Below are 27,926 nucleotides of genomic sequence, written 5' to 3'. Positions count from 1 at the left end.
GTGCTAACGTTTTGAGAACGTTATTAAAGACCAGATAACTTCGAATGAACATTCTTTTAATGCTACTGGAATAATGTTAGATCTTAACTTTAAGAGAACGTTGCTTCTGAGAATATCCCGTTAGCTGTGTCTTTTTTTGGTCATATTTAACACTTCTTTATATCAATCCGTTTTATTTCTGACATTCATTTGTTGACAAAAAACATTCTTTTCATAGTCTTCTGGCTCATTCACACAGTCTTTGGTAAAATGTTCTTGGCTACCATCTTGTTGTCCTGCCATGCACACCATTCTTGTTCAGTCCCTGATGGTGGACTCCAGGACAACCTTAGCCAAGATGCTGAGAGGCCTGCAGATGCTGATATTACTTCTTTGGAACCTTCTGGAATCTTGCTCTTGGAGTGATTTTTGTTGATGTCACTCCTAGGAAGAGTAACAGTAGTGTTAAACTTCTTCCATTTTAAAGACCAAACACCTTAGTTCTGTAGTCTTTTCCAGCCTCAAACTGATGCAAAAATAAAGAGGTTTTAGCACCAACATCTACGCATTAGGGACAAACTGCATCTCTTGCTGGGAAGTACCTTATATTAAATAGTCCTATTAAACACATCATGTTGTGATGCTGAATAATGACTAACCGGGAAATATATAAAGACTAGCCAATAGCTGAATAATAACTAACCAGAAAAGATTCAAGCGCCATTCACAGACTTAAAATCACGAAAGGTCAAAAATCACCTGCAATGCGGCTCTCTTTCGCCCTCTGCTGTTGACCAGAAATACTGCAGTGCAAAAACACATTTAGTGCCTATTCAAAAACAGAAATCAGCATTTTATAACATTCAGACTGTCTGATTTTGCAGGGCTGTAAAAAAAATTTTTTTTATATATATTTTTTTTAGATGTAAAATTGTTTTTGCTATTCAATTTAGACTTCCAAAGTACATAGTACATTTTTTGCACGTCATCGTGATATTGCTGAAGCAATCATTTTATGACTATTCAACTATCAGTCAACTATAAAGCTGTATTTAACAGTCTCAGCTAATTGGTTTCAGGCAGTTTAACATCTGGGACATTTAAATTAAATAACAAATACGTAAATGCAGTAAAATGTGGAAATGTTTTACTTGTGTGTTTGTTAGATGCTTCGAAACTAAATTGAATAGAATTTTGACAGTATCCATATTTTCACATAAGCATATTTTCTCAATGCACATCTGCTCTGCTAACAGAGACATTGTACCAAAATATTGTCGATGACATTTAATTCTGTAGGAATACATTTTATTCTGTATGAATAAAGTGTCGCTTTTCATTTCCCTACACTTCTATTTGCGTCCTAACCACGGCACACCTATGCAACCTCATACAACATTACCAAAACAAACCCACCACGCGTTTTTCCCGCAAAAGTGACGTCACGACAACCACTCTTTTGAAACCCTGGAGCGCACGAGCGCGTTCTTAACTCCAGTGCTAATAAAAAGGATTATTCTTTAAGCTTATTTGCCAGACACCTCTTGCATTTTATTGGCGTCGTTTAAAGATTAAGCGGCACTCACTTCGGGCAGGAATTTGCGCTCGAGCGGAAATGTAGTCAGAGAGGCAGCTCGGGAGGCGGAAGTGAGGTTAGAGCAGCAGTCTGCTCCGTCCATGTTATTATTGTTATTTTGGCTGTGTGATGGTTCACGGACGGCGGCCAGCCCGGGATTTCTCCGGTTACCAGCGCAGACACGAACGGCTCGCAGGCCACACGTTACAGCTGCGCGTCTGTCTCACAATAGTTTGATCGCCAGCGTTGACAAAACGCGCAAACGTCGCTGTGCGCAGCGCTTGCCGAGGACTGTCTTTATTATTGACCCTGCAACAGACATGAACGGCATCACCAAGGGCAGATTTGAGGTAACTCATATCGAGCGAACTGTGGACGTGGTCGTTGAACCGCGATAGTTTGCCCGAGGAAACGAAAACGGGCGGTGGCAGGCTGTCTGAGCGATGACAGGGTGTTTAAGCGTCTGTTTGTGCGCGTGAGTGACTAACTGACTGACTGCGTGCGTGCCCGCGCGTGTGTGTCTGCGAGGGTAGTGTGTGTGTGTGTGTGTGTGTTTTGGACCGAGCAGAGCTCTATTTTTACGTGCCGTATTTAGGCTTTTGTTCGTCAAGGGTAATCCCGTCCTAACACAACGGCACCAGCTGACCGTGTCAGCAACGGGCGCTGCGCCTGAATCCGTTTAACATTAGAGTTGGCTGGTGTTCTTGGAGTTTAGATCAAGCTGATTGGCTTGCTTACGTGCCCTGAATGCGAGGGCTTGAGAAAATGTCACAAAGCAGCAGTGTTATCAAAGACACTCGCTGATGCTATTTGTCCTTCTTGTGCAAGTGTTATGGGTGAAGTTGCACCAGGCCGAGGCGTGTCTGAACCAGCTTTGGGCATATTGATTGTGCATGAGCGTAGCTGGTGCTGTGTGAGCTTTATGTAATTCATCTGTGTCATTTCATATTGTCCAGGTGTTCTCAAACAGTGATGAGGCCCTAATCAACAAAAAACTTCCCAAAGAGCTTCTGCTCCGGTGAGCCCATCATAATTAATGACTCTTATTGCAATAGATGGCAGATTACGTTGTAATAAAATTTGTAAATATCTATCTTCATGTCTGTCTCTGTATCGATCATCTGTATGTTAGTCTCTCTGTCTATCTGTCTGTCTGTCTGTCTGTCATTCTATATATAGTTCTGTCGTTCTTTCTGCGTGTCTATCTTGTATGCATATCTATCTATCTATCTGTTTGTCTGGCCATCTGATTTTTTTTTTAATTTCCAAAATTCAAATTGCTTTATTGGCTTGACATACTTTTGTATGTACTGTCAAAGGATTACAGGAAGTGGGTAGCAAGGAAAAAACAGAATAATAAACAAAAAATAAACAATTAATCAAAAGTCTCTGTTTTTATTTCAGGATTTTTTCCTTCCTGGATGTAGTTACATTGTGTAGGTGTGCCCAAGTATCCAAGGTATGTTCAGCTGCTTGTTTAGTTAAAATGAAACAAAAATGTCTAGAATTAAGATTAAGTTTTCTAACAATGCTTCCTCCTTTTCTCTGTGGATGAACAGGCATGGAATGTTCTTGCATTAGATGGAAGTAACTGGCAGAAGATTGATCTCTTTAACTTTCAGACAGATATTGAGGTGAAAAAGCATGTGTAAAGTAAATGTTTTGGTTTGTGATTGCAGATACAGTCTTGTGTGTTATTGGCTTTTGCTTTGTATGTCTTAGTACTTCATCAGTAATATGTTGCTATGTGCTTTAAATTGTCTGTCTGTGGGTGTTATGTGTGTGGGATTAACACTGGGTCAGTAGGCTTTCTACTGAATCCATAGACTGTAACGTCATCCCTGATCCTCTGCCTGATCTCTCTCTCTCTCTGTCTTTCTATTAGGGACGTGTCGTGGAGAACATCTCGAAGCGATGTGGGGGGTTTTTGAGGCAGCTCAGTCTTCGGGGCTGCCTCAGTGTGGGAGATGCCTCCATGAAGTGAGCCGCATTACTTTTTGTTAATTAAAACATGCACTGTAGGATTGCACATGAAACTGTCCAATCAAAAGTATAAAATAGCATTCAGCTGCATTTAAGCAAGTCAAAGTAGCAAGTTATGAAAGTGATTTCAGTTAATCAGTTTTTGTCCTAACGCTGTGATTTGTGAAGACTGACGGCATTTTGTAGAATTTTTTTCATGGATTTTTATTGGTTTCTATTTCATAGTGGCCCTGCCTACTATGCATATCATTGGTCTCTTTCCATATAATTGCATATTATATATCAAATATCTTTCAAATAACTGATTGGATTGTGCAGCAGTTTAGCTTTCATTGTGACAAACGTGTCATATTGTGGCTGGTTAGGAGATGGTATAATGATTATTTGTTGCTGTTTTGGACCATGTGTATCTGGTTTTTATTGTGTAGTTTTTCTGTTTAACATTGTCAGCTAAGAGGTTTCATTTGATTTGGCAGGACCTTTGCTCAGAACTGTCGCAACATTGAACATCTAAACCTCAACGGCTGCACCAAGATCACAGACTCCACCTGCGTCAGCCTTAGCAAGTTTTGCTCCAAACTTCGCCACCTTGACCTGACCTCCTGCGTGTCCATCACCAATCATGCACTTAAGGCCTTAAGGTGGGGCAGTTATAAGGACTAATTTAGGCTGGGTTATTTGTTTTGATTCTGTAAATAATGTTAAATATCATGACCATAAGTCCTGTTTGGGTTAGCACGAATCATGATGATTATTGGACAAAAAATGTATGTCCTCGAGTGTAAAATAGGACAACAATATTATTGCTTAATTTTGTCAGAAGTGAAAGACTAAATTTTTAAACACTTGATGACCTCAAAGCTAATGGACTAAAAAATGCAAAACTGTGAAAAACTTGAGATTTTATGGAGTCTTTAAAACTTAATTGGGGAATGTTAAATCAAAGCCTAGTTTTAATTTCATTGTGTCAGGAGGGTGACTTTGTTAATGATTATAAGTCTGTCACCTCTGTCACATTTCTTCTAATGATTTTTTTTCCACAGTTGTAGTAGGTTATACTGTATGAGCTGGTGAAACAGGAAATTCTGGGAGTGAATATTTAAACAGAAACTAAGACCAATTATTTACTCATTGTTAGACATTTGAGATAATTGCTGCTTATATTCCCACATCTTAACAGCGCAAGGTATGGTTTGAAATGCAAAAAGCACATTTTAAAAAGAAAATAATAATGTTTATATTTATTTTATTATTATTTTGTTTTTTATTATTACAAGTTTTGGAAACAAATTTTGAATGGTTTAATGATCCTCATAACGGGTTTATTATAACTGGAAAAGGAGAAAAAATTATTTTTGTTTTTTAATAATTTGATAAATTAATATTTAAAAAAAAATTATTTGTATTTTTTTTTTGTATTTTTTTTTTAAGTATTGTTTTTTACTCTACTGGTTAGCGGTTCAAAAGTTTCCTTTATTTTTCTTTTAAATAACTTTATTTTGGGTTTTTTGTGTTTGTTAGGTGCAGTGGTGTTTAAGTTATTTTTTTAGCGTTTTGTTTGCTTCATATCCTCGTATTGGCTCTTTCTGCCTGCTAGTGAGGGCTGTCGGATGTTGGAGAGCCTGAACCTGTCCTGGTGTGATCAGATCACGAGTGATGGCATCGAGGCTCTCAGCCGTGGCTGCACAAGCGTCAGAGCTCTGTTTCTGAGAGGCTGCACACAGGTACATACATCTATACAAGCACACACTCACACAAAACACTTTGAGTGAAATCATTGATAATGTGACATAATAATTGTTAAATGTGTCTTTTTAGCTTGATGATACTGCACTGAAGCACCTTCAAAAGCACTGTCCAGAGCTCATGACAATCAACATGCAATCATGCACAGTAAGACTTTGAATTATTACTATACTTTTGTTAAATATGGCTTGTGAAAAACAAATACACAATGTTAATTTGTTGTTTTATCCATCTTGCAGCAAATCACAGATGACGGCTTTGTGAGTTTGTGCCGTGGTTGTCACAAACTGCAGATGGTTTGTGTGTCTGGCTGCAGCAACATCACAGACGCTTCTCTGACTGCCCTCGGCCTCAACTGCCAACGGCTCAAGTAAAGCTTTCTTCATCTGTACGCAGATAAGCACACATGCCCACACAGAGTCATTCATTCACATTGCATGTGTCTTCCTCAGGATCCTGGAGGCTGCTCGCTGCTCACATGTGACTGATGCTGGTTTTACTGTTCTTGCCAGAGTGAGTAATCACACAAACACCCCAAAATTACAAAACATAAACACATTGGATTTAGAGAGACATCGCTGATGTGACAGGATTCCTAAACAAGCTATGCCTTCTGTTTTAGAATTGTCATGATTTGGAGAAGATGGATTTAGAGGAATGTATTTTGGTGAGTTTAAAATCCATAAGTTCTTATTTGGTGTATATTGCCTAGTCATCATGGACGGGTTCACTTTTGTGCATTGAAGGGTAAATATAGGTTGTTTTTTTTATTAGTATCTTAGTAATGTGCTATATATTCATTATAGCTGATAATGTTATAAATATTAATATAAAATAAATATGGACTATCATTCAAAAGCGTGGGGTTGGTAAGATATTTGAAATGTTTTTGAAGAAGTTCCTTATTCTCACAAAGACTGCATTTATTTGATTAAATACAATAAAATACACTGAAATACAGTTTTCTATTTCAGTATATGTTCAAATGTAATTTATTCCTGTGATGGCAAAGGTGAATTTTCAGCAGCCTTCATTACTGCAGGTTTCAGTGTCACATGATATTTCAGAAATCATTCTGATATGCTGATTTGCTCAAGAAACATTTCTTATTATCAATGTTGAAAACAGTTGTGCTTCTTAATATTTTTATGGAAACTGTGATTTATTTGAAATATAAATCTTTTGTAACATTTACTGTGACTTTTTATAAATTGAATACACCCTTTCTGAATAAAAGTATTAATTTCTTTAAAGAAAGAAAAACTTACTAACCTCAACATTTTGAATGGTTTTATATTTGGGGAAAGTTGTCACTAGGCAGCCTGCAACAAAATGTAAACCGTAAAACAACAATAAAAAAACAGAATTAATGAAACAATGTAAAAACAATGACAAATGTGAACAATTTATCAAAATAAATACATTTTTGATATTCTAATTCATAAAATATTAAATATTAGAATTCGTTATTGAATATATTAAATGTATAAAAATTAATACAATTAAAAGGTGAAAAAAAACTTGTGCTAACAGCACAGATCAAATTTTCAGTAAAATCTACCTCTACTATATAGCCAGGTATTCTGAGTTTTTTTTTTTTTTTTTACTGCTGTTGAGCTGTGTCTGTTTCCTTGCAACAATTTATCCTGATTAGTCAGCATGCTAATATTAATGTTCTGTGTCTGTATGTCCCATTCAGGTGACTGATAACACTCTGGTTCAGCTCTCAATCCACTGCCCTCGGCTGCAGGCACTGGTGAGTGTTTGAGAGAGAGTGTGTGGGAGTATTGTTTCCATGCTTGTTATTTATGGCTTTCTGTAAAGGAATTAGGAAGCATGTCCATTTGTTTTCAGAAGCTCACTCTTTATAGCTTGCTCAGTTTGGCATGTGTGTGTGTTTTCTAGAGCCTGTCTCACTGCGAGTTGGTAACAGACGATGGAATCAGACACCTGAGCAGCAGTGTGTGTGGTCAGGAGCGTCTGCAGGTCGTGGAGCTGGACAACTGCCCCTTGATCACAGACATCACACTGGAGCACCTCAAGAGTTGCCAGCGTCTGGAACGCATTGAGCTCTATGACTGCCAGCAGGTCACCCGTGCAGGCATCAAACGAATCCGGGTCTGTGGAAAATAATAGCTAGATATGTCACAACTCCCACACATAGTCTCAACTCTAACAACCGCATAAAGACAAAAATGATCCCCATTTATGTGCAGAATTCAAATCTGCAGTGTCTGCAGTGCCAACACCAGTGATCAGTCATGAAAACACGATAATGTGACTTTCACATTTCAGAAATGTGAAATTTCAAAAATTTCAGTTTTACACTGTTCACATTACAATCTGTAACATCTACGAACAAACGTCAAACAAGGGCCTCATTTGTAAGTTGTCATTGGTTACAGTGCCCACAGTGGTTTGATAACATTCAAGTCAGGTGATTTGTCTGGTCAGGGCAGATGTTGAAGTTCATTTTGGTGCTCCAGCTGTCCAGGTTTAGGTTTGCTGTCACTTTTCTTCAGTAGTTCTGTGTTGTTTGGACACAATCCTCCTTGGTGCTCAATGATCCCTATGATTTACTTTCAGTTTCATCCTCTATTTTCCTTCACTGATGAAGTCTTGCCATGCTTCATGTACACAGTCATAATCATAAAGACTGTTAAAACCTCTTAAAACCTCAAACAATTGGGCTGTTATAATATGCTGTGTATTTATAATATTTATTCATATCATTATATGCCTAATATGAAATTTATGCAGTATATTTTATACAATGGTATAGTTTTATAATTAATAATAGTGATATTATTAACAAATCTATTATTCATTATGTTTTACTGTAGAAGTCTTATTCATTTTATTAATTTCTACTTTTTTTTTTTAAAGTAGCAATAAAACTATTAAAAATCTATATATTAATAATGGTAATCAGACACTTAAAAATGGACTTATAAAAAAAAATAATATCGTTTTATTATAGACTTATTCTGTTGAATTCCTCCATTTAAAGTCTTCTGTGTTAATCTTGAGTTTTGGTCCAAACCAAACATGACAAGCTATTGGACTTTTCTTTTTTTCAGGGTGTAGAGAAAAATGACTTAATCCAGTTGTCATGTCACATTCTGCACTCTGGCTCATTCTGCTGTTGTTTCTCTTGTAGGCTCACCTTCCTGAGATCAAAGTCCACGCTTACTTTGCCCCAGTGACACCCCCTCCTTCAGTGCACGGAGGTGGTCAGCGTCTCTGCCGATGCTGCGTCATACTCTGACAGAAGGAGGGGCTTCTGGGAGATCCTATAGAAAGTCAAGCTGTCAGACAACTTCTAAACTCCGCCCTGCCTCCGCTCCACACCACTACGAGATGCTGTGTGGGGTTGTGGCTACAGGAAGCATGGCTTGTTCACTGAGCGGTTGCCTGGCAGCAGGATGGACCTGAACAAGTTACGCAAAATAAATACAATGCAACGTGACAAATACTACGCACATACAATACCACCTACTTGGATATAAAAGAAGAAAAATCAAGGAGCTACCATGTAAAATATTTAATATTTGGATATATAGAAAACAAATTGGAGGAAGTACTTAAAGCATTATGGAACTAATGAATATAGAACGAATCCGCAAAGAACTTTGAGGCATTTTGATGCCGTTATGACGGCTACACAGTGTTTACGTCCTGCTCCTCTTCCTCAACCAATAGGAATGCATTCTCTTATGATGAGAACAAATTGAAACAACAGGAAATGAGCAGCAGGATGCAAGTCTCTGGAGTTTTGTAGGATACGCCTCCCACCGATTGATCATGTGACTTTCTCGAACCTGAGAGCAGGAAGCTTTGAGCGTTTCTGTCTGGTTTTGCGTGTGTGTGAGGATGTTTAAATATAGAAAACAAAATATAACACTACAATGAATCAGCTCGTATTAAAACTGGATTAAAATGTTTTTTTTATTTTCTGTTAGTGCTCACCCTAATTTTGAGAGGACGAAAAAATCGCAATTGAAATCACCTGAGCGAGCGAGGGGAAGAAAAGGACTGAGATTGTGCATGCAAGATAAAGTGGATTTTGCTTCAGTGTGGAGTTACAGTATGTCATGATTGATGTGAATGTTCAAATTTAGATAATATACATGTGCTAAGGGTTTGGGGGGAGGGGGGATACATCAGGAATAAATTATCATAAGTTTCACAATGTTTCAGTGCAATATTGAAAGCCCAGGCATATGTAACTGTGGTATGTGACAGGATTTAGAACACTCCTTATTCAGGCATTTCCTCAATATTTCAAAGTATTCTCATCGCAATGTCCCATTCCTGTATATTTACTGCCAATTACACATCATTAAAGGCGTAGTTCACCCAAAAATGAAAATTCTGTTATCGTTTTCTCATCCTCATGTCATTCCAAACCTGGAACACAGAAGAACATATTTTGAAAAATATGTTTTTGTGTCCATTCGATGTTCATTCTACACAATGTCATCTTTTGAGTTTCACAAAAGAAAGTCATACTGGTTTGAAACAACACAAGGATGAGTAAATAATGACACAGTGTTCATTTTTTTGGGTGAACTAGATCAGATCTGAGTGTAATATGTAAATTATACAAAAATCAACAGTACAAATACGCCAAGGGAAAAATATCAAACCTTAACCAAGCGATCATGATTTAAAGTGATGGTTCCACAAAAAATTAAACTTCTGTTATCTTCTCACCCATCTTCAAACCTGTCTTTATGTGTGGAACAAAAAATGTTAGTTTCAGTCTATATTCACATTCATTGTATAGACCAAGATGCAATGAAAATGAATGGTGACCAAGAGTTTTGGTACAAAGTGAATGATGACAAAAATGGGTCCCTGTAAGTTCATCCCTTAAGTCTCGTGCATAAAACTGATGTGCAACATTGGTTTGATGCGTAACATTGCATATTTAAAATCATGTTGAGTCTTGCTGATGAAAACAGCTGCTGAGTTGATCATCTACTCAATGGAAATGTTTTTTGTTGGTGTGAGTGCCTTTGATTTTGCAACTGGTGGGAGGGGTGGGTTACAGCCACAGAAATGCTCAGGGCTGCAATGTAGTTCATCATATTTTTTTCTCTTGTATTCTTCTCTATTTAAGTTGGTTTTTGCCATTAGATGTGATGCTGATGCTGATGTCATCATTTCCTGTCAGTGCATACACAGTGATTCCAGTATTCTTTATCTCGACCACTTTAGAAGGCAATGCTAAACCTGTCTGCGAAATGAAGTTTATTTAGTATTGTTCTGTAACAGTTAATCTGTTCCCCTCTTTCTCTCCCATATTTTTTGACAAAGATGAAAAGTTACCTGAATGTCCTTGTGTTCTGGTTGTTAATGTGACATTTCTTTAAATAAAAGATGTGAGCTGTGTGTCACATTCTGGATGGTTAGTTCTTATGGTTTCATATACTCGGTTTATTGTTGAAATGAATCATTTGTTTATAAACACGGTTATAACAATACATGATTTAGCATCTTGAAATTTTAGACCATTTTACACCACTGATTCACTTAAACAGGACCTGAAGCCTGTTGTTGTTGTTTTTTCTCTCTTCACCATATATGTGTTCTGTAGACATGTTTGCATGTTTGAAAATGTAGCTTATCAAGTAGCAATGTCAAGACACTTTTGATAAGAGTTGCAAGCTATTAACAAAAAGCTAGCTAGCTACATTGTAACTGCTTAATTTTAAGATTTTATAATGAATATAAAATAGAATAAATAATAAAAATGATCATGATCTAAATTCAAACAGAAACATAATAGACTAAAATAACCATATAACAAACATTTATTTCAAATTATTGGGTAAGAGAGTTTTGCATTATAGCACCAGTACTAGAAAGCCCTTGAGACAAAAACTTACAGTTGAATATTGATATGGATTTTGGTAATCTAATAATATTGCAAAGTAATACTGTGTACAGGTGCATCTCAATAAATTAGAATGTCATGGAAAAGTAAAGACTTAAACTACTTCAGTCTGTGTGCATTGAATTTATTTAATACACAAGTTTCACAATTTGAGCTGAATTACTGAAATTAACTTTTCCACGACATTCTAATTTATTGAGATGCACCTGTATATGTAAAATAGACTCTAAAAATGTAGTATGCTCTGTAGTTTAGTATGTAGTATAGAATATCTAGTACATTCTATTAATGTGGTATGTATCACCAATTCATTCATTCATTAATTCATTAATTCATTCATTTATTTATTTTCATTACGTTTGACATATACATTTAATGCCACTAGGGGGAGACGGAAGAGCATATTTAAAAAAATTTGTGTTGTGGATACAAGCGTGTGCATTATTCAAAGTAAGTATAATCTTCTTGGTGCTTTTAAATGCACAAAATGGTTATTTGAAAGTCTATGTGCGTAAATTATTACAAGAAGAAGAGGTCTGTTATAATTAAGAAGTAATACTAATTTAGTAATATATTCAAATATGCAACAACTTAGTTACCAAATGTGATTCAGTCAACAATATCACAAGGAAAAGTGTCAGCATAGGCCTACTGGAATAACCAGAATCATCATCAAAAATAAATTCTCATTGAAGCCGGTTGGATACATTAATAATAATAATAAAATAACAAAAAAATAATAATAACAACAGCAACAACAATAAAACATGTATAGTCTCTCTCTCGATACTATATAATAAACATGTATGTTGTCTCTATTCTGATACTGTCGCACTGCACAGCCTCTGATAAATAATGAATTGTGTACCAAATGAGCATATTTTCATTCAGGCATCATGCTGGACATCTGTGCGGCGTTGAAGGACCTCAAGGCCTCGGCCCAACTCTTCCTTGGGATCGTTTGCTATTCAACACTCCACTATTGCGGCTACTGGCGGTCTAGTGGCCGTGATTGAGTCGTGAGCTCAGGAGGCAGCTGTCAACCAGCCGATTATATTTGGATTAAGTGTAAACAGGAGAGCCGTGAAAGCAGCGCGCGTCCCGGCGGCTCATCCACTCATCACCCGAGCGGCGTGAAGCGGGCTTTTCTGAAATGGACGCCAGGAGGGAGGAGAGCCCCGGCGGCAGGCCCCAGGATACTCGACCATAAGAGTTAAAGCTAGCCGAGTTAGCCGATACATTTCCACTGTTTTATACGCGCCTCGCAGCGGATCTCTTTTACTTTGCTTTGCGTCCGTGGTCGCCCACACTTTGTTGTTCAGTGGAAACACACTTTTTGTTCGGGGGATCAACCATTTGGTTCCTGGGAAACTCTGTCAAAGTTGTTTGTTTTCCGTGACTGCGTCGTTAATGCACTAAACAACAGACTTCAGCCACCCTCAGAGAGTGTCTTTAAACCCAGTATTTGACTTCCTCTTTGTACACATTTCAGTTTCTCGTGCCGTTTACGCGACTCTTGACAGTCACTCTGTCGTTGTTATTGTTTCGCCGCGACCTGAGGACTAACGTTAACCACAAAGCTTCCCGATGGAGGAAAATGACAACATGGACTATTTTTACCAGCAGGTTTTGCAGAAGGACGTGACCCGACGGCTGCAGGTCGGCCCGAATCTCATAGACTACCTGAGCGACCCGCAGAGGTCCTGGGATGTGGAGCAGGACAAACCCCGCCTGGATAAAACCATAGATGAGCTGACGGGATGGGTCAATTCCAGCAATTACAAGGTACATAGTAGCGTGTGACCTGCTTTGGGGGTGTATATTTAAATTAAGTGTCATAAAAGGTGTGTTATAAGCCGTTTGGCACGTATGTTATGAAGGATGCCTGCATTGTTCTGGAGTGACAGTCTTGAGCCAAACCTAATAGTTTATTCTCATAAAATGTATTATTGCATGTAAATCACTAAATGCATCAGGTTTATGTGATTGTACATTCATTTCTGTGCCTTTTTGTCAAACTGACAGGAAAATGCTCAAGTAATTGTATTTACGATAAGCTTCTGTGTGTAGAAGTGTTTAGGTAAAAAGTGTTAAAATAGTACATTAATATCAATGTGCATACATTACATATTCATTTGTGTCTACTGTCTAGGAGAGAGTGGATTTTCTGGTGGGGGTGTTGTGAGGATGGGGGAGGGTCGCGTGGGGTGTTGTTCTGTTACACTGGGGATGTAAAGGCACATGTCACTGCAGTTTATATGAGTAATCCATTTACATTTGCTTTTTGTGTGTGTGTGTGTGTGTGTGTGTGTGTGTGTGTTATGTCAATTAAGAAAAGCATATTTAAATGGCCTGTGAATGCAAGCTGAAGCTTTTATGCTGGCTCATGCTGCTGCTGATGTTCAAGGCTGAGGCAAAAATGGACACTTCTGCAAACAGTGACATTGAAACGGGAAGTGTGGAATGAAATATGATTGAGTATTGATGTTTTAAAAGCAGCTTTAGACATTCATCCGTTTTGTCTTCAGCTGGTAGTTCTGGCCTTCAGGGGCTGATGTTAATAGACGGCTATGACATCAGACTCATTGAGGTTGGATTTTAGAAATGATGAGGGTGATTCATAAATTGGAGACACAGCTGCAGAATTCTACAAATGTATGTGGTTTGATAAATGCAGGGTGTCAAATTCTTTGGCCCTCTTGTTGAAGATCTGGTAGACCGTTTTCATCTCTCCACTAAAATATTTTTGTAAATAATTTAGTTTTCTTTTTTTTCTTTTTTTACTATTCAATATACTCTGTCGTTTAAAGGCTTGGGCTCAGTGAGATTTTTTTTTTTTTTTAAGAAATTAATAAATTTTTCAGCAAGTACACATTCAATTGATCAAAAGTGACAGCAAAGACATTTATTATGTTACAAAATATTTATTTTTCAAATAAATGCTATTTTGAACTTTAAAAAAAAAAATCAAAGTATCCTGAATTTTTTTTAGCAGCATAACTGAGAAATTGATAATAAAAAGAAATGTTTCTTGAGCAGCAAATCAGCATATTAGAAGGATTTCTAAAGGATCATGTGACACTGAAGACTGGAGTAATGATGCTGAAACTTCAGCTTTGTCATTACAGGTATAAATTATACACTTTAAAATATATAAAAATAGAAAACTATTATTTTAAAACAGAGTAATATTTCATAATATTACTGTTTTCACTGTATTTTTAATCATGTAATTGCTGCCTTGGTGAGTGTAAGAGACTTATTAAAAAAAACATTTAAAAAAATTGTACCGACCCCAAACTAATGTGTAGTAATGTGCAAATGTATTTATAATGAAATAATATTTTTTTGTAATTTAATTATTTTACAATTAATGTATAATTATAATAAAATATTATGAAAATCTTATATTTAAATAAATATATTTATTAATATCAATGTTATATTTGTTGTGTATATTTAAATGCAACACTTCGTACATTTTCTTAATTGATTATTAAGAGAAGTAGGTTAATAATACATAACATTTTAAAATATATTAAAACAAAAAATTGTGTTTATTGTAATTTTTGGTATTTTTGATCATATAAATGCTGCCGTGGTGAGTGTAAGTCACATCTTTCAAAAAAATAATTTTAATCTTACCCACCCCAAACATTTACATTTACAAAAAAAAAATAAAAAATACATTTATGATTGTTTAATTCTGAAATCTAATGTATCTGTAATAGAGGTACCATTTTTGGTAAGAACAGGTCGAGAAGCGATGCTTCATATAGAGTTAAATGCTGACAAAGTTCAATGAGAAATGATCTAAGAATGGACTTGATTTACACACACACAGTGTTTTCTCCACAAGTCACACAAGAGAAGAAACCAGAAATGCTTGCTGATTGTATTAACTTGAAAAAATTAGGTTAATCCCTAAAGTGTGGCTAACCTCATTGCGAAGTGTGTAGTTGAACGCTGTCCAATTAAAACACATTTAAGCAGTTTCCAAAATGAAATGCCCAGGTGTTTTCCAGTTTTGCCTTTCAGGTGCACCCTCTCTGTTGTCCTTACTCAGGACACTCTCTGGCTGCTTTGCCTAAAATAGGTCATAACTAGAGCTTCTTGGATGTAGTAAATATTTGATTGTTTCTCTGGAATGTGAACTTCCATCCTACACTGCCAAAGAAAACACTACAGCGATCCCACCACAATCCTCAAATAAAGTCCGTCTCACAATCTCTTATTTTCATTCACCCACCCACACACAATAACAATAGTCCTTCTTAAAGACATAGCGCACATCAACACAAAGCTCTGTAACAGATACTGTATCAGATACTGAATAAGCAGAATCAGAGTGCTGTCGTACAGTTTGCCTGCGTGAGAGGAGGAGTGAGGTTTGCTGTTTTCAGCTGATTTGTCTCTTGTTTGGTGTCAGGTTGCATTGCTGGGGATCGATATCGTCAGCGCATTTGTGGATCGGATGACTGATCGCTTCAGAGGTTATATCATCACAGGTAAGCGATGTGTGCACGTTTGTTGTTTGTTCCACTGAAGTCACAGCTTCAATAAGGCAGCATTAGCTAAAGATCTTCTCCATTGCATAATCAGCAGAAAGGGGAATGCCAGGATGACTTGCTGTGTACATGACACAATCCACAGGCTCAGTGTCATGTACACAGCATGTACACTCTCTCAGCTGTTTGAGCCCCGCCTCCTCCTGTTACCATGGGAACGGGTTGTTATGATAATAACAGATGGCCCCCCTCACTCATCATATGCCTCATTCATCTGAAAACATGGAACAAATGGAGTATAGTGAAAGGAATGAGATGACTTCACACAAAGAGGTTGTTTGAGTCTGCCTGGTGTACAACAATGTAGAAAGTTAGATGAAATGATATGTCTGGGCCTCTAGCAGCGCTAAATGGAGTTGTCTGTCATTGGTTGGCCAAACAGATAGACCTGCCCCCAACTCACACCATTGGTTGAGCCAGTGTTACTGCTTTGGGTTGCTCAAAAACATATATTTGGGGGAATCAACTTTGATTTACAAATGGTTGTATTTGCATATTGCATTCAGGCATATGAAAAGTATGTTTTATTAAATGTACACATTATTATAGGGCTGCACTTTTAATCTAAATAAAACTGAAATTGCGATATGGCTTAGTGTGATCATCAAATCACAAAGGCTGCGCCAAGTAAATATATGTGCTTTAGAGTGAAGCCAGTACTGTGTTCATTGACATGCGCGCAGCTCATGATTCAGTGTTTTCAGCATCTCAGAGCGACTCGGTTGACAGTAAATGCTGTCCATACGATCTCATCTCTGATCGTAGTTTGGGTCGCTTATAACATATATTAAAACGCAACATGCGCCAACCATCTTCCTAAACTTGCACAGAGAAGTGCTTGTGATCTTCCTGTGCTTTTTTTGGCCAAAAATAAAAGCTTAATGGTTTAACATTTGAAAATGAAGAAATTAAGACAACCATAAATATTATAGTTGTAATTTTACAGTTGTACTGTAAAATAAAATAATAATTATTATTATTTTCTTATATACTATTTTTAACCGTAAAATATTACATTCATAATATATTACAGTTTACAATGTAAATATTACAATAGGAATATTTCATATTACTTATTCCTTTATAGTGATAAAGATTATTCTTTATTATTATTATTATTAGCAGTAGTAGTAGTATATTATAGTCATTGATATAATTACAAAATATGGGGCCCTACAAACAAGTACAGCAAACCTGGAGCTTTTGTTTTTAAAGAAATTGTGCAGCCCTGCAATTTTTAGATCACCTTTTAAACCTCTTTTTTTGCTTTTTTTTCCCACTCAGTGGTGCCTGCATTAGTTGACCGTTTGGGTGATGCGAAGGATCAGGTTCGAGAACAGGCACAAGCACTCATTTTGAAGCTGATGGTGCAGACGGCAACACCCATGGTGAGCTAACTGTACAGCGAATGGGCAGTTCAGTTTGAAATGATCATCACACCCATTCATACTGACAAAAAAATCATAATGCTGCTGTCTAGATTTTTTTTGTGTATGTGAGCTGCTGGGTGAATAGATTTGATCCTTTTTGCTAGTTACTACTGCCAGTGATTCTTGATTTACTTCATAGCTCATTGTCTCTTTCTCTCGCTGCTTTTGCAGTAATGGATATGTGATGAACCAGTTACACTGTTTCTTTTCCTCTGTCTCTCTGTGTAGTATGTTTGGGAGAGGCTGTTTTCTGGCTTCAAACACAAAAACTTCCGCAGTAGAGAGGGACTCTGTTTGTGCTTGGTTGCCACTCTAAATGCGTAAGTCCTTCATGCAATCCCATCCATTCTCACTTTGTAAACAAACTCACATTTTGTACTGAAAGTCTTGTCCAACAGGGGGCGCTGGTCTTCCATATCACAGTATTTTGACGCAATCACATGCCGGGTTTATCACCAACAGGAGTGATTTCTGTTAGTTCATCATCTCAGACGTTGCAACTTGTTTTGACATCTAAATTCACTGATATTTAGATATAATCTTCAGACATTCACACATACAGGTTCCCTGTCTGTCACACATTGTAAACAAACTCGGCCCACTGAGGTAATCCTCTTACCTGCCTGTATCGATACCAGGAAGGTCAGATTAACAGACATTCTCATTGAAGCACTACTTAAACACTCATATACAAACAAAACTAGTTTCTCAGTAACATTACTCCTCACTGTTGACACAAAAGAGCGTTCACATAATCCAAAAAGCATTAGACTACATTATTATAATAATAAGATGTTATGTACAATATAGTTTGCTTTAATTACAAAGCAGATTTGAAATTGCAGTTGTTTTGGTTTTGTATTACATTATGGGGTAGTTCAGCCTGAAATGAAAAATTCTGTCATCTGTCAACAGGTTCATGTTGTTCCGAACCTGTTGGACTTATTTTGAAAAGTGTCTCGGTGTTTTTTTTTTTTATTTTGTCCAAATACTGAAAGTCAGTGGAGTCCAGTGCTCATTGTCAACAACTGAAACGTTCCTCAAAATACACATTTTTAAATGCAAAATAAGCTTATGTATCCAACTGTGTATATATACATGCATGGTAATTTGAATTTGCTGTGAACTGTTTCTTTGTTTCTCTCTCTCTCTCTCTCTCTCTCTCTCTTAGTTACGGTGCTCAGCCCTTAAGTTTGAGTAAATTTGTTCCACATCTCTGTTCGCTAACAGGAGACCAAAACCCCCAGGTATGAATCTGTGTCTGTGTATGTATGTAATGCTTGGAATGTGTGTGAAAAAGTCAAGCGAGTTGGATGCACTCTCTGTTTCTGTCCTTCATGTGTGTGAGGGGAGGCAGTCCGCACTAATGTTAGGTTTCTAGACATGTACAGCTGAGTTCAAGCTCCCGCTGGGCGAATGGGCCACTCACAGAGAACAGCATTAGATTTAGAGGTTGAGATGAGAGAAATGAGGCAGTGATCTTTTAGAGATTTGAAAAGTCAAATCTAGAAAAATGGAATGAAAAATCATTCCCAATCGTCCACTCTTTTTGAAAGAAATTAATATATTAAGTAAGGACACATTAAGTTGATCAAAAGTGACAGTAAAGACATCTCTAATGTTACAAAAGATTTCCATTTCAAATAAATGCTGTTAGTTTGAACTTTAAACAATGAGAATATGGAATATGAAATAATGGCTAATTAAAAATTCAGCTTTGCCGTCATAGGAATAAATTGTTAAAATATACGCTGTAAAAATTATTTTTCGAAGTTGTAAATTAAACAAAGAATATTGGAGTGTTTCATAAGAAAATACTATTTCAGTCTTTCTACTTAAAAAAATTAATGTTTAATTTAATGTTACTTATCATTTCTTTGAAACAATTTTCACTTAAATGTTGCTAGTAAATTTCATAAATAATTCCAAAGTAGATCCTACACCAAATTTTTTGTTAGTGTATTAAAATATAAAACAGTTATTTAAATTGTAATAAAATTTCCCAATATTACAGTTTTTACTGTGTTTTGGATCAAATAAACCAGCCTTGGTGTTCATAAGAGACTTATTTCAAAACCATTACAAAATATGCCAACCCCAAACATTTGAACAGTAGTGTATGTAAAAATTAGCATTCACATAGACGGCAATTTAATCGGTTGCTGTCACTCATGTCACCTGCTCTCATTGCAAATGAGTGAATTTTCAGTGTGACTGGGACTGTAATAGGATGGATCTGTAGTTGTGTTTCTTGGTTAAGAGTATGTTTTGTGTTCCACAGGTACGGGAGGCAGCTATGACAAGCCTAGTGGAGGTGTATCGGCATGTGGGAGAGAAAGTGAGAATAGACCTCAACAAAAGAGATCTACCATCTGCGCGGTTAGTGTGCTTTACTGTTAAATGCGCAAGCTTTCTACAAATCTTAGTTTTATCAATTTAATGACACTGTGCTAAGCCAACAAGCATCATTCCGTTTCAAATGCACTCACATGTTATATCCACACCACAGTTGTGTTGACAGTTTCAGGATTGGTATAATTACTCCATGGGTCAGTTTTAATGACTTCGAGCTACGAGATTGCTTGTGCGCATCTTGGGTGTATTGTGGGTGATTTATTATGAAGAACTGTATAAATAGCAGCACATTCACATAAATTGGACACACCTATATTTAAAGTCGTTTGCGTGTGGTAATTGTGTATATGTTAGGAGTGCTGCTCATTTGTGGCTCTTACAAAATACCAGCGATTTTAGGTATGACTAAAGGAGCCGTTCAACCAAAATGAAAATTTGCTAAAAAATTTACTCACTAAAGCCATCCAACATGTAGATATGTTTTTTTTTTATCAGAACAGATATCAGAAGCAATATTTAGCATTACATCACTTGCTCAGCAGTGGATCGTCTGCAGTGAATGGGTGCCTCCAGAAACATCACCATAATAATCCACATGACTTCAGTACATTAATTAACATCTTGTGAAGTGAAAAGCTGCACGTTTGTAAGAAACAAATATATCAAGACTTTTTAAATTTAAACCATCGATTCTGGCCAAAATACTAGTCCTAATTAATGATAACACTACCTCCGGTAAAAAAAGTCCATCCCCTGTTGTGCTCTCCCTTCAAAATAGATATTTGTAGATAATGGTTTAGATCGGGGTTGCTTTGTTTTTGGACACTTGTGAATGGTGCTTTATCTGTTTAGATTACTTTCCTGTATCAGGAGATATGACTTTTTCACTGAAGAAAGCAATATTATGGATAGAGGACTTGTATTTTAGCTGGAAGCAACTATTTGAAGTTAGGCCTTAATAGTGGATTTGTTTATTACAAACACACAGCTTTTTGCTTCACAAGATGTTAATTGAGGTACTGGAGTCATTTAGTTTACTTGTGGATTATTGTGATGTTTTTATCAGCTGTTTAAACTCTCATTCTGGCACCCATTCACTGCAGAGGATCCATTGGTGAGCAAGTAATGTAATGCTGAATTTCTCAAAATCTTTTCTGATGAAGAAACAAACTCATCAACATCTTGGATGGCTTGAGGGTTTTCAGCAAATGTTAATTTTTGGTGCGAACTGTTTCTTTAAATATAACAGCATAAGATATGTATGTAGTGTATAGCCTATTTATTTTTTGTGTGTATTTTATCAAATTTGAAATATTTTGGAACAATTGCAAAACAAAATTGATTTCACTCGAATCAACAAATCAAAAACAAAACAACGTTATTTACACTTTTTAATTATTGTGACATTGATCTAGGCTATATCAAAAATAATTTCGAGCGTCAAATCTTTTAATCTTTAATTTGCACAAACCGTTACTATCATGTAATAAATTCACTTTGCAAGTGAAATTTGAATTGATACTGGACTGCATTTTAATATATATATATACATCTTCACTAGACTACATTAATAGATTAGTGTGGACATTTTTGTGTTTGCAAAGAAGTTTGCATGTTTTTATTCACAAAAGCTTTTTGTAAATCAGAACCTATGAACATATTAATTATCTTTCCACGCAGAAGCCCTTGGATGGATTACTTGACAATTTTCTCTTGAGATCAATAAAAATCCAAAGAGCACTGAATTATATTATTACACAACTCTATTTATTAGTCTGTCATTGCAGTTCTATTGAAAATTTCTGGACATTCAAAGGAGGTTATTTGAAATCTTTGTGATACGTGTACTGTATACATTCCAAGAAATTAACTCATGGGTTTCCTGTTATAGAATGATGACAGTCTATTTACATTGTGTTTAAAAGGATTCCTTGTAATCTGATAAAATCTTGCAGGCTGACATCAGTGTGTGCTGTTGATAAATTGAGTTTTTGAAGACTGTCTAATACTCCTGCATTCCTCTCTGTCTGATGTAAGATCCTTAAGGCGCTTGGACAGACTCCATTGGCTGCATCTTGAACATTTCACAATCAGTTTTCTAATGCCAGTGGATGATGCTGAATCAAGTTTTTTTTTTTTCTGTACATAATGGATTCATTTATGGAGGAATCTATGTTGTTGTGTGTTTTTTCCTCTTATGGTTTCATGGTCTTAGATTTTGGTACTGTTGCACTATATTAATTTTCCCAGGAATCAGATTTAAAGTTCAGAATGATTCATGTTTTGTGTAGTCCAGATGTTTCAATACAAACTGAACTATATAGGGCCTGGTCCGGAATGACCCACATGTTCCACCTGGTTTCCATAGCTGTGGCATGATGTGTCAGATTGTCTGGTGTGTGACACGGTTATGACTCTGACTCTGCAGGCTTCTGGAGGAGATGTAGAAGCATAAGAGAGAGTGGAGGTAGGAGGGTGCGAAGCCCGTGGCAGTTCTGTAGGCAAGCACCAATGTCTTGAACTTGATGCGAGCCGCAACTGGAAGCCAGTGCAGAGAGATGAGAAGTGGTGTGACATGGACTCTCTTGGGCTTATTGAAAACAAGACGTGCTGCTGCATTCTGAATAATTTGCAGAGGTCTGATTGCACATGTTGGAAGTCCATCCAGAAGAGCATTGCAATAGTCCAACCTAGAAATGACAAGGGCCTGGACGAGAAGCTGTGTTGCATGCTCTGTTAGGAAGGGTCTGATTTTCCTGATGTTGTGTAATGCAAACCTGCATGATCGTGCTGTTTTTGCAATGTGATCTTTAAAGGTCAGCTGATCATCAAGGATCACCTCAAGATTCCTGGCCAAACTCGATGGGATTATCGTTGATGAGCCCAGTTGGATGGTAAACTGGTGCTGTACTGATGGGGTGACTGGGAAGATGAGACATTCTGTCTTTGCCAGGTTGAGCTGCAGGTGATGCTCTTTCATCCATGGCGAGATGTCCATCAGGCAGTCTGAGATCTGAGCAGGTACCGTTGAATCATCTGGTTCAAATGAGAGGTAGAGCTGCATGTCATCAGCATAGCAATGCCTAAGAGACTAAGAGCTGACTGAGTAGCAAAGATTGGAATAAAGTCAGCTTTGTTGACAGCTGACTGACAATTCCAGAGGCCCATAGAAGAAGTGTGGATAGGACACAGGTTAGCCTGATTGCGCCATGTCCTGCGTGTTGTGTAAGAGTGTTACCTTTGAGAGACAAGAGGAATATAATGGAAACACATGTTGAAAGTGTTGGAGACAGGAAAGGAAAGTAAGTAGAATAAAAGAAAGATGCTACTTTGCGTTGTCGGTGTCGCGCAAATTAACAGGTAGCAAAAAGTATTTTTAGATTCTAATTACAGCTAATGGCAAACAACATGCACAATCAGCATAAAGTTTTAAATAAAATAAGCAGTAAGCTAATTAATCCTCCCACTAGCAGATATGTATTCTAAAGGCGGTTGCACACCGGACGAGAAGTGCAGTGTCGTGTCGCGCCATGTCTTTTTAAAATTTGAACACATTATTTTCTATGAGTGTACACGCACCGGCGGCACTGTTCGGCGTCTGTCCGTGGTGCCTAGCTACTTCGTGTTGTACTTGTTGTACGAATTGTTCTAGATGTAGTGCGACGTGGCACTGTGCTTCTCTTTCGGTGTGCGACCGCCTTAAACGACAGAAACCGAAAACTGGTATTAAGCAAAACTTTTACGCTGAAATTCTGAAATTAGTGTATTTTTATAAATAAAAAAAAATGATATACAGTGGGTACGGAAAGTATTCAGTATATATATATATATATATATATATATATATAGACACACACAAATATATTTTATATTTTGTTAATATTTATTAAAAAATAGTTTATATGTGCACAAATATATTTTGTATCTATTTAGCAATATATTTAAAAAAATGTAAAAATTTAAATAAAATCAATGCCGTTACAACTTTAAAAAGTCATTTTAAATCTAAAAATTATCCTTAAGTTCTTCTGTAGAGCTACTTTATAGGTGAATCAAATTTGTTTATAATTTATATATTTTGCAACATTGACACTATTGCTGAATTAATTTGAATCAGCAATTGAACTGACTGAATAATGACACTGTTGTCTTCAGTAGAGCTGCTTTACAGCAGAATTTGCCTCATATTTAAGAACTATATTAAAGAAAGGTGACTTGAATATTTGGGCTATGTGATATATTAGTATCTTTATCTTTCATTTTAAAAAAAATCATTATTTAGTTAAATTAGTATAGAATTTTAAACTCGTTATTTAGCGTTTATCGACAAGGAAAAAGATTTTTTACTGCTCATAATATCAGCCAGAATTTTATTATCAGTGGATCCCTTTTAAATATCCAATTCTGAACAATATATATGCAATATTGATTTAAAAAAAAATCTAATACCATCCAATAACAAATACTGTATAACAAATATACAGGATTTAGTAGAGAGTACTTGAGTTCACACTTTCTTTCTGCATATATAATTTTGTGAGGGTTCGATGTTGTTTGTTTCTTACACTTTGCCTTTGGAATCCTGTTGCATCACATCACATTGATATGATGTGATGTGATCCCCCACACTCGAGGGTGGGCACACAAGCCGAAAATCACTCTAAGCTACTGTACATACAAATTCTGTAATTCAGTGTCTGCGCTGCCCTCATCTGACCAAGAGATAATGGCTACAAGAAAGGACATGCATATTGTTGACATGGATACGGTTTGAAAGGACAGGACCGCGAGCTTGGGGTCGTGTCAGTCAAAACAGGAAGGAAAGAGACCGAAAGGGCAATCTGAACCGACTGAACCAAGGCAAGACGCGGGGGGCAGCAGTGAGGAGAGGGGGAATGTGATCAGTGCTTAAGTGTGTGTGTTTGTGTGTGCCCGTGTCTGGAAGGGGGAGGGGTGGGAGCCCTGTCTCTGAGCTCCACAGCTTTAGCCCCTCCCACTGGTGTGTGTTCCAGACAGGAGGTTATGTAAAGGGGAATAGAATCCTTGCGCTGTCTATCTCTCACACACACACACATATACACACACCGGTGGGCAGTTTCTTAGTTTTCCGTGGCGCACACGCAGACACACGGCAGTCGAGTCTTTTCAGCGCTCCTCGGCCACATATGAAGGGCAGTATGTCTGAGCAGGTGGGTGGGACCTCGCATGCCGTCCCTCTGTACCCTTTTCTCTTTCTTCCTCTCGTCGCATGTTCTCTCTTTCTTCTCGTTCTTGGCTGTTTATTCACTTTCTCTCTGTCTCGTTGCTTTTTAGCCTCTTGTGTCATCCGCAGCTGCACCATTTTGAATAGAAAGAGCAGAGATCCTAAATCGGGTGCGTTAATGGGGATTGATGATCTCTGTGTGTGTGTGTGTGTGTGTGTGTGTGTGTGTGTATATAAACACGCCTGATTCGTCTTCACTGCAAACACTGCGTTAAGTACACATGCAACATTTCACATGTGGCCTTGAATGTGCATTTACATGCATATTGCATGTGAGAATGTGAGCGTGTGCACATTATTGTATGTGTATATTATATATTAGTTCATGGTTGTCTGTGTGATGGTCTGCTGGTCTAGCACACTTACGAAATATCATTCAGTCTCGTGCAGGGTTTAAGCATCATTCTTGACATTTTGTAGCTGCACTTTAGTATTCGATCTGCTATACATTGGGCCAGTGAGGGACAGTAATTGGGCTGCGGTGTCTTGTTAATTGTTCGTTGCGCTGAAAATAGTCTTGGCCGACACTTCAAGGATAGTAATTAAGCTATGACTTTTAAGTGCACACTGTAGATGTGCAGCGTTTTAAATTTGGTATTTTTTTGTAATGCACTCATTTGTTACAGTGGTTATCACTGTGCTAGTGGTTCATCCGTGTGGTATTAGGTTAGCCTTTGCATCTTAATTGCCTTTAATACATATCTTAATGGCTTAAACATTTTTCAAGCTTGAAGGAAAAAAGTCAATTAAAGGCTGTTAAAGCTACTTAGCATAACATTTTCTGTGAGTGACGTTAGGTGGGCTCCGCATGAATGTGTAGAACGGCAAACTTGTCTGTATCCGTTTTAAACAGAAGCCGCATTATTGTGATGGACAGATTAAGGCCTTTGGTGCAGTTGCCACAGTTTTATTCTTTTTGAAGTGTGCAAGATGTGTTCCTTCAGAAAGCCTTTTAGTTGTTCAGTGCAAGAGAAAGAAATACATTTATTGAATTGCCATTGCACTATATCATCCTATTAGGGTGGGCTATATTACAAAAAAGAAAAGAAATCATTTTTTAAACTTTTTATTGATATTCAGTATGTATACTACCGTTCAAAAGTTTGTGGTTAGAAAGACTTTTTCAAATGATTTTTGAGTGTCTTATGCTCATTCAGGCTGCATCATGTTTGGTCAAAAATACAGTAGGAAAAAAAAAAGAAATATTATAATTTAAAATATTTTTCTGTTTCAGTATATTTTAAAATATAATTTATTCTGGTGGTGATCCTGCAGAAATCATTCTAATATGCTGATTTGGTGCTCAAGAAACATTTCTTATGAGTGTTGAAAATAGTTGTGCTGCTTAATATTTTTGTGGAAATAGTATTCTTTGATGAATAGAAAGTTCAAAAGATCAACATTTATTTGGAAAATAAATATTTTGTAACAATCTCTTTACTGTCACATTTAATAAATGTAATGCATCCTTGCTGAAAAAAATATTAATTTCTTTAAAAAAAAAATCCTGGTGACCCCAAAGTTTTGAACTATAGTGAATCAGAGAAACCATCATTTCAACCAAGTATTTTTTTTTTATCCATGCTTGGTAATAAAAGTAATATTTATCTATATTTTTTTTCTCACTAAAACATTTTAATTCATGAGTGATGCCATGATTGTATCTTTAAATCTGAATTTTAAATTGATTATTTGAAGCTGACAATTGGAACTGATTCACAAAATTCACTGAACTAAAACATTTTTCTTAATGCCTGCATACGTGTAAGACAAGAAAGGGTTGTGATGCAAAATAAAAAGCATGTTAAAATCATAATATTCACTGTTGCTTAATTGTATATCGCCAGCAAAATCATTGTGTATATTTGATATTGCCCAACTTTACACTTCATAATGCCTTAGTTTGTGATTGTTTTCTTGCTTAAGATGGCAAAATTATGTCCAAAATATTCACATTAAAATTATGTGCTGTTTATTGAGTGTGTATAGTTTTAATATTAATCTCAAACCGTTACTGTTCTGTGTGTTTCAGGTTACAGAACATTTTGAGCCGTTTTGATGAAGTACTGAATTCGGGGAACATGGCTCTCAGCCTGAGTCAAGGTAAGTTAGCTTTAACTTGTTTGTTAACTAGCTAAATCCTTTTTGCAACACTTGTCTCCACTGGCTTCAGTTACAATGCTAATATTAGTTTTGTCAGTGTCTTTGACCACAGTACTGTACCTTTGACATCTGAGCCCCAGCTTTAACCGGAATGCTACTTTCCTCTAAATGCATAATCATCATGTTTTTCATTAGCATTACTAGAGGGTGAACATCAACAAATCATTGTGTACGTCTAAATGCTGGGTTTCTGTGTGCGCTTCAGTCTCCAGTGAGTCCGATTTAACGTGAGTGCTGGGATCTAAATAGGGGAGATGGTGTCAGACTTCCACAGCCTTGGAAATCTCCATGATGTGTTTGGCATATGTCACATGTTGGAAGAGCTGGATCTCCAGGCGGATGACACTGTGCTCTTTTCATTCGGCTCACATTTGGTTGTGGTGTAGAGTTGTTGTGGCATAGTAATGTGTTTTACAGTGACTTAACAAGCTATACCGTGGTTGCAGCTGTTGACTTTATGGGGGTAAACATGTGTTTATGTGTTTATGGGTTCAGTAATATATTTGACTTGAGTGGAGGGATATGTAGGATTTCAGATTAGCGAACGATCAACATGAGGTTTTTAGAGAACAGTTCTTGCTCGAAATGCACAATACTTGTACCATATTGAATATTAGAGGTTTATATATTTAATTGTGCATGCTCATTTCCCCTATTTTTTTGTTTACTGTTGAAAACTTGTATTAATTTTAAAGGGGTCATATGATGCAATTTCAAATTTTCCTTTCTCTTTGGAGTGTTACAAGCTGTTCGAGTATAGATAAGATCCCTAAAGTTGCAAAGACTAAAGTCTCAAACCCAAAGAGATATTCTTTATAAAAGTTAAGACTTGTCCACGCCCTCCTAAAACGGCTCGTTCTAACACGGCACCACATGTCTACGTCACTGTGTGGGAAGATTTGCATAACACCGCCCAAATGTTCACGCAAAGAAAGAAGGTGTAACTTTTATTCTCGCTGTA

At 36.8% G+C, this 27,926-nt stretch overlaps 2 protein-coding genes across 19 annotated transcripts in view; both read left to right on the top strand.

Annotated features, from left to right (window-relative positions):
• The first annotated feature begins 1,639 nt into the window (after positions 1-1,639).
• LOC107696556 (F-box/LRR-repeat protein 2-like) lies at positions 1,640-10,686 on the top strand. Its single transcript, XM_016496963.1, has 14 exons — positions 1,640-1,905; positions 2,512-2,573; positions 2,960-3,014; positions 3,115-3,189; positions 3,441-3,535; positions 4,015-4,179; positions 5,136-5,262; positions 5,357-5,431; positions 5,524-5,654; positions 5,737-5,797; positions 5,907-5,951; positions 6,984-7,040; positions 7,190-7,402; positions 8,445-10,686. The coding sequence occupies exons 1-14, from the start codon at positions 1,657-1,659 to the stop codon at positions 8,550-8,552; spliced, it is 1,518 nt and encodes a 505-aa protein (XP_016352449.1). The 5' UTR covers positions 1,640-1,656; the 3' UTR covers positions 8,553-10,686.
• Positions 10,687-12,093: 1,407 nt separating this feature from the next.
• Positions 12,094-27,926, top strand: part of LOC107696541 (CLIP-associating protein 2-like) — a 50,699-nt gene continuing 34,866 nt past the window's right edge. For 17 of the 18 annotated variants that reach the window (XM_016496924.1, XM_016496912.1, XM_016496930.1 and 14 more), the window contains exons 1-7: positions 12,094-12,971; positions 15,616-15,694; positions 17,039-17,142; positions 17,413-17,504; positions 18,356-18,431; positions 19,466-19,563; positions 26,835-26,905. In XM_016496924.1, coding sequence (XP_016352410.1) covers positions 12,774-12,971; positions 15,616-15,694; positions 17,039-17,142; positions 17,413-17,504; positions 18,356-18,431; positions 19,466-19,563; positions 26,835-26,905 — 718 coding nt within the window. In that variant the 5' untranslated portion in view covers positions 12,094-12,773. Of the gene's footprint in view, positions 12,972-15,615; positions 15,695-17,038; positions 17,143-17,412; positions 17,505-18,355; positions 18,432-19,465; positions 19,564-24,541; positions 24,729-26,834; positions 26,906-27,926 lie in introns of those variants that run through there. The other variant, XM_016496929.1, reaches the window with a different exon arrangement.

Source organism: Sinocyclocheilus anshuiensis, unplaced genomic scaffold (genome assembly GCF_001515605.1).
Source record: "Sinocyclocheilus anshuiensis isolate Anshui unplaced genomic scaffold, SAMN03320099.WGS_v1.1 scaffold590, whole genome shotgun sequence".
In the NCBI taxonomy this organism is placed as follows: Eukaryota; Metazoa; Chordata; class Actinopteri; order Cypriniformes; family Cyprinidae; genus Sinocyclocheilus; species Sinocyclocheilus anshuiensis.
Note: the sequence above shows the minus strand (reverse complement) of the source record. Positions and strands in the feature narration are given on the sequence as shown.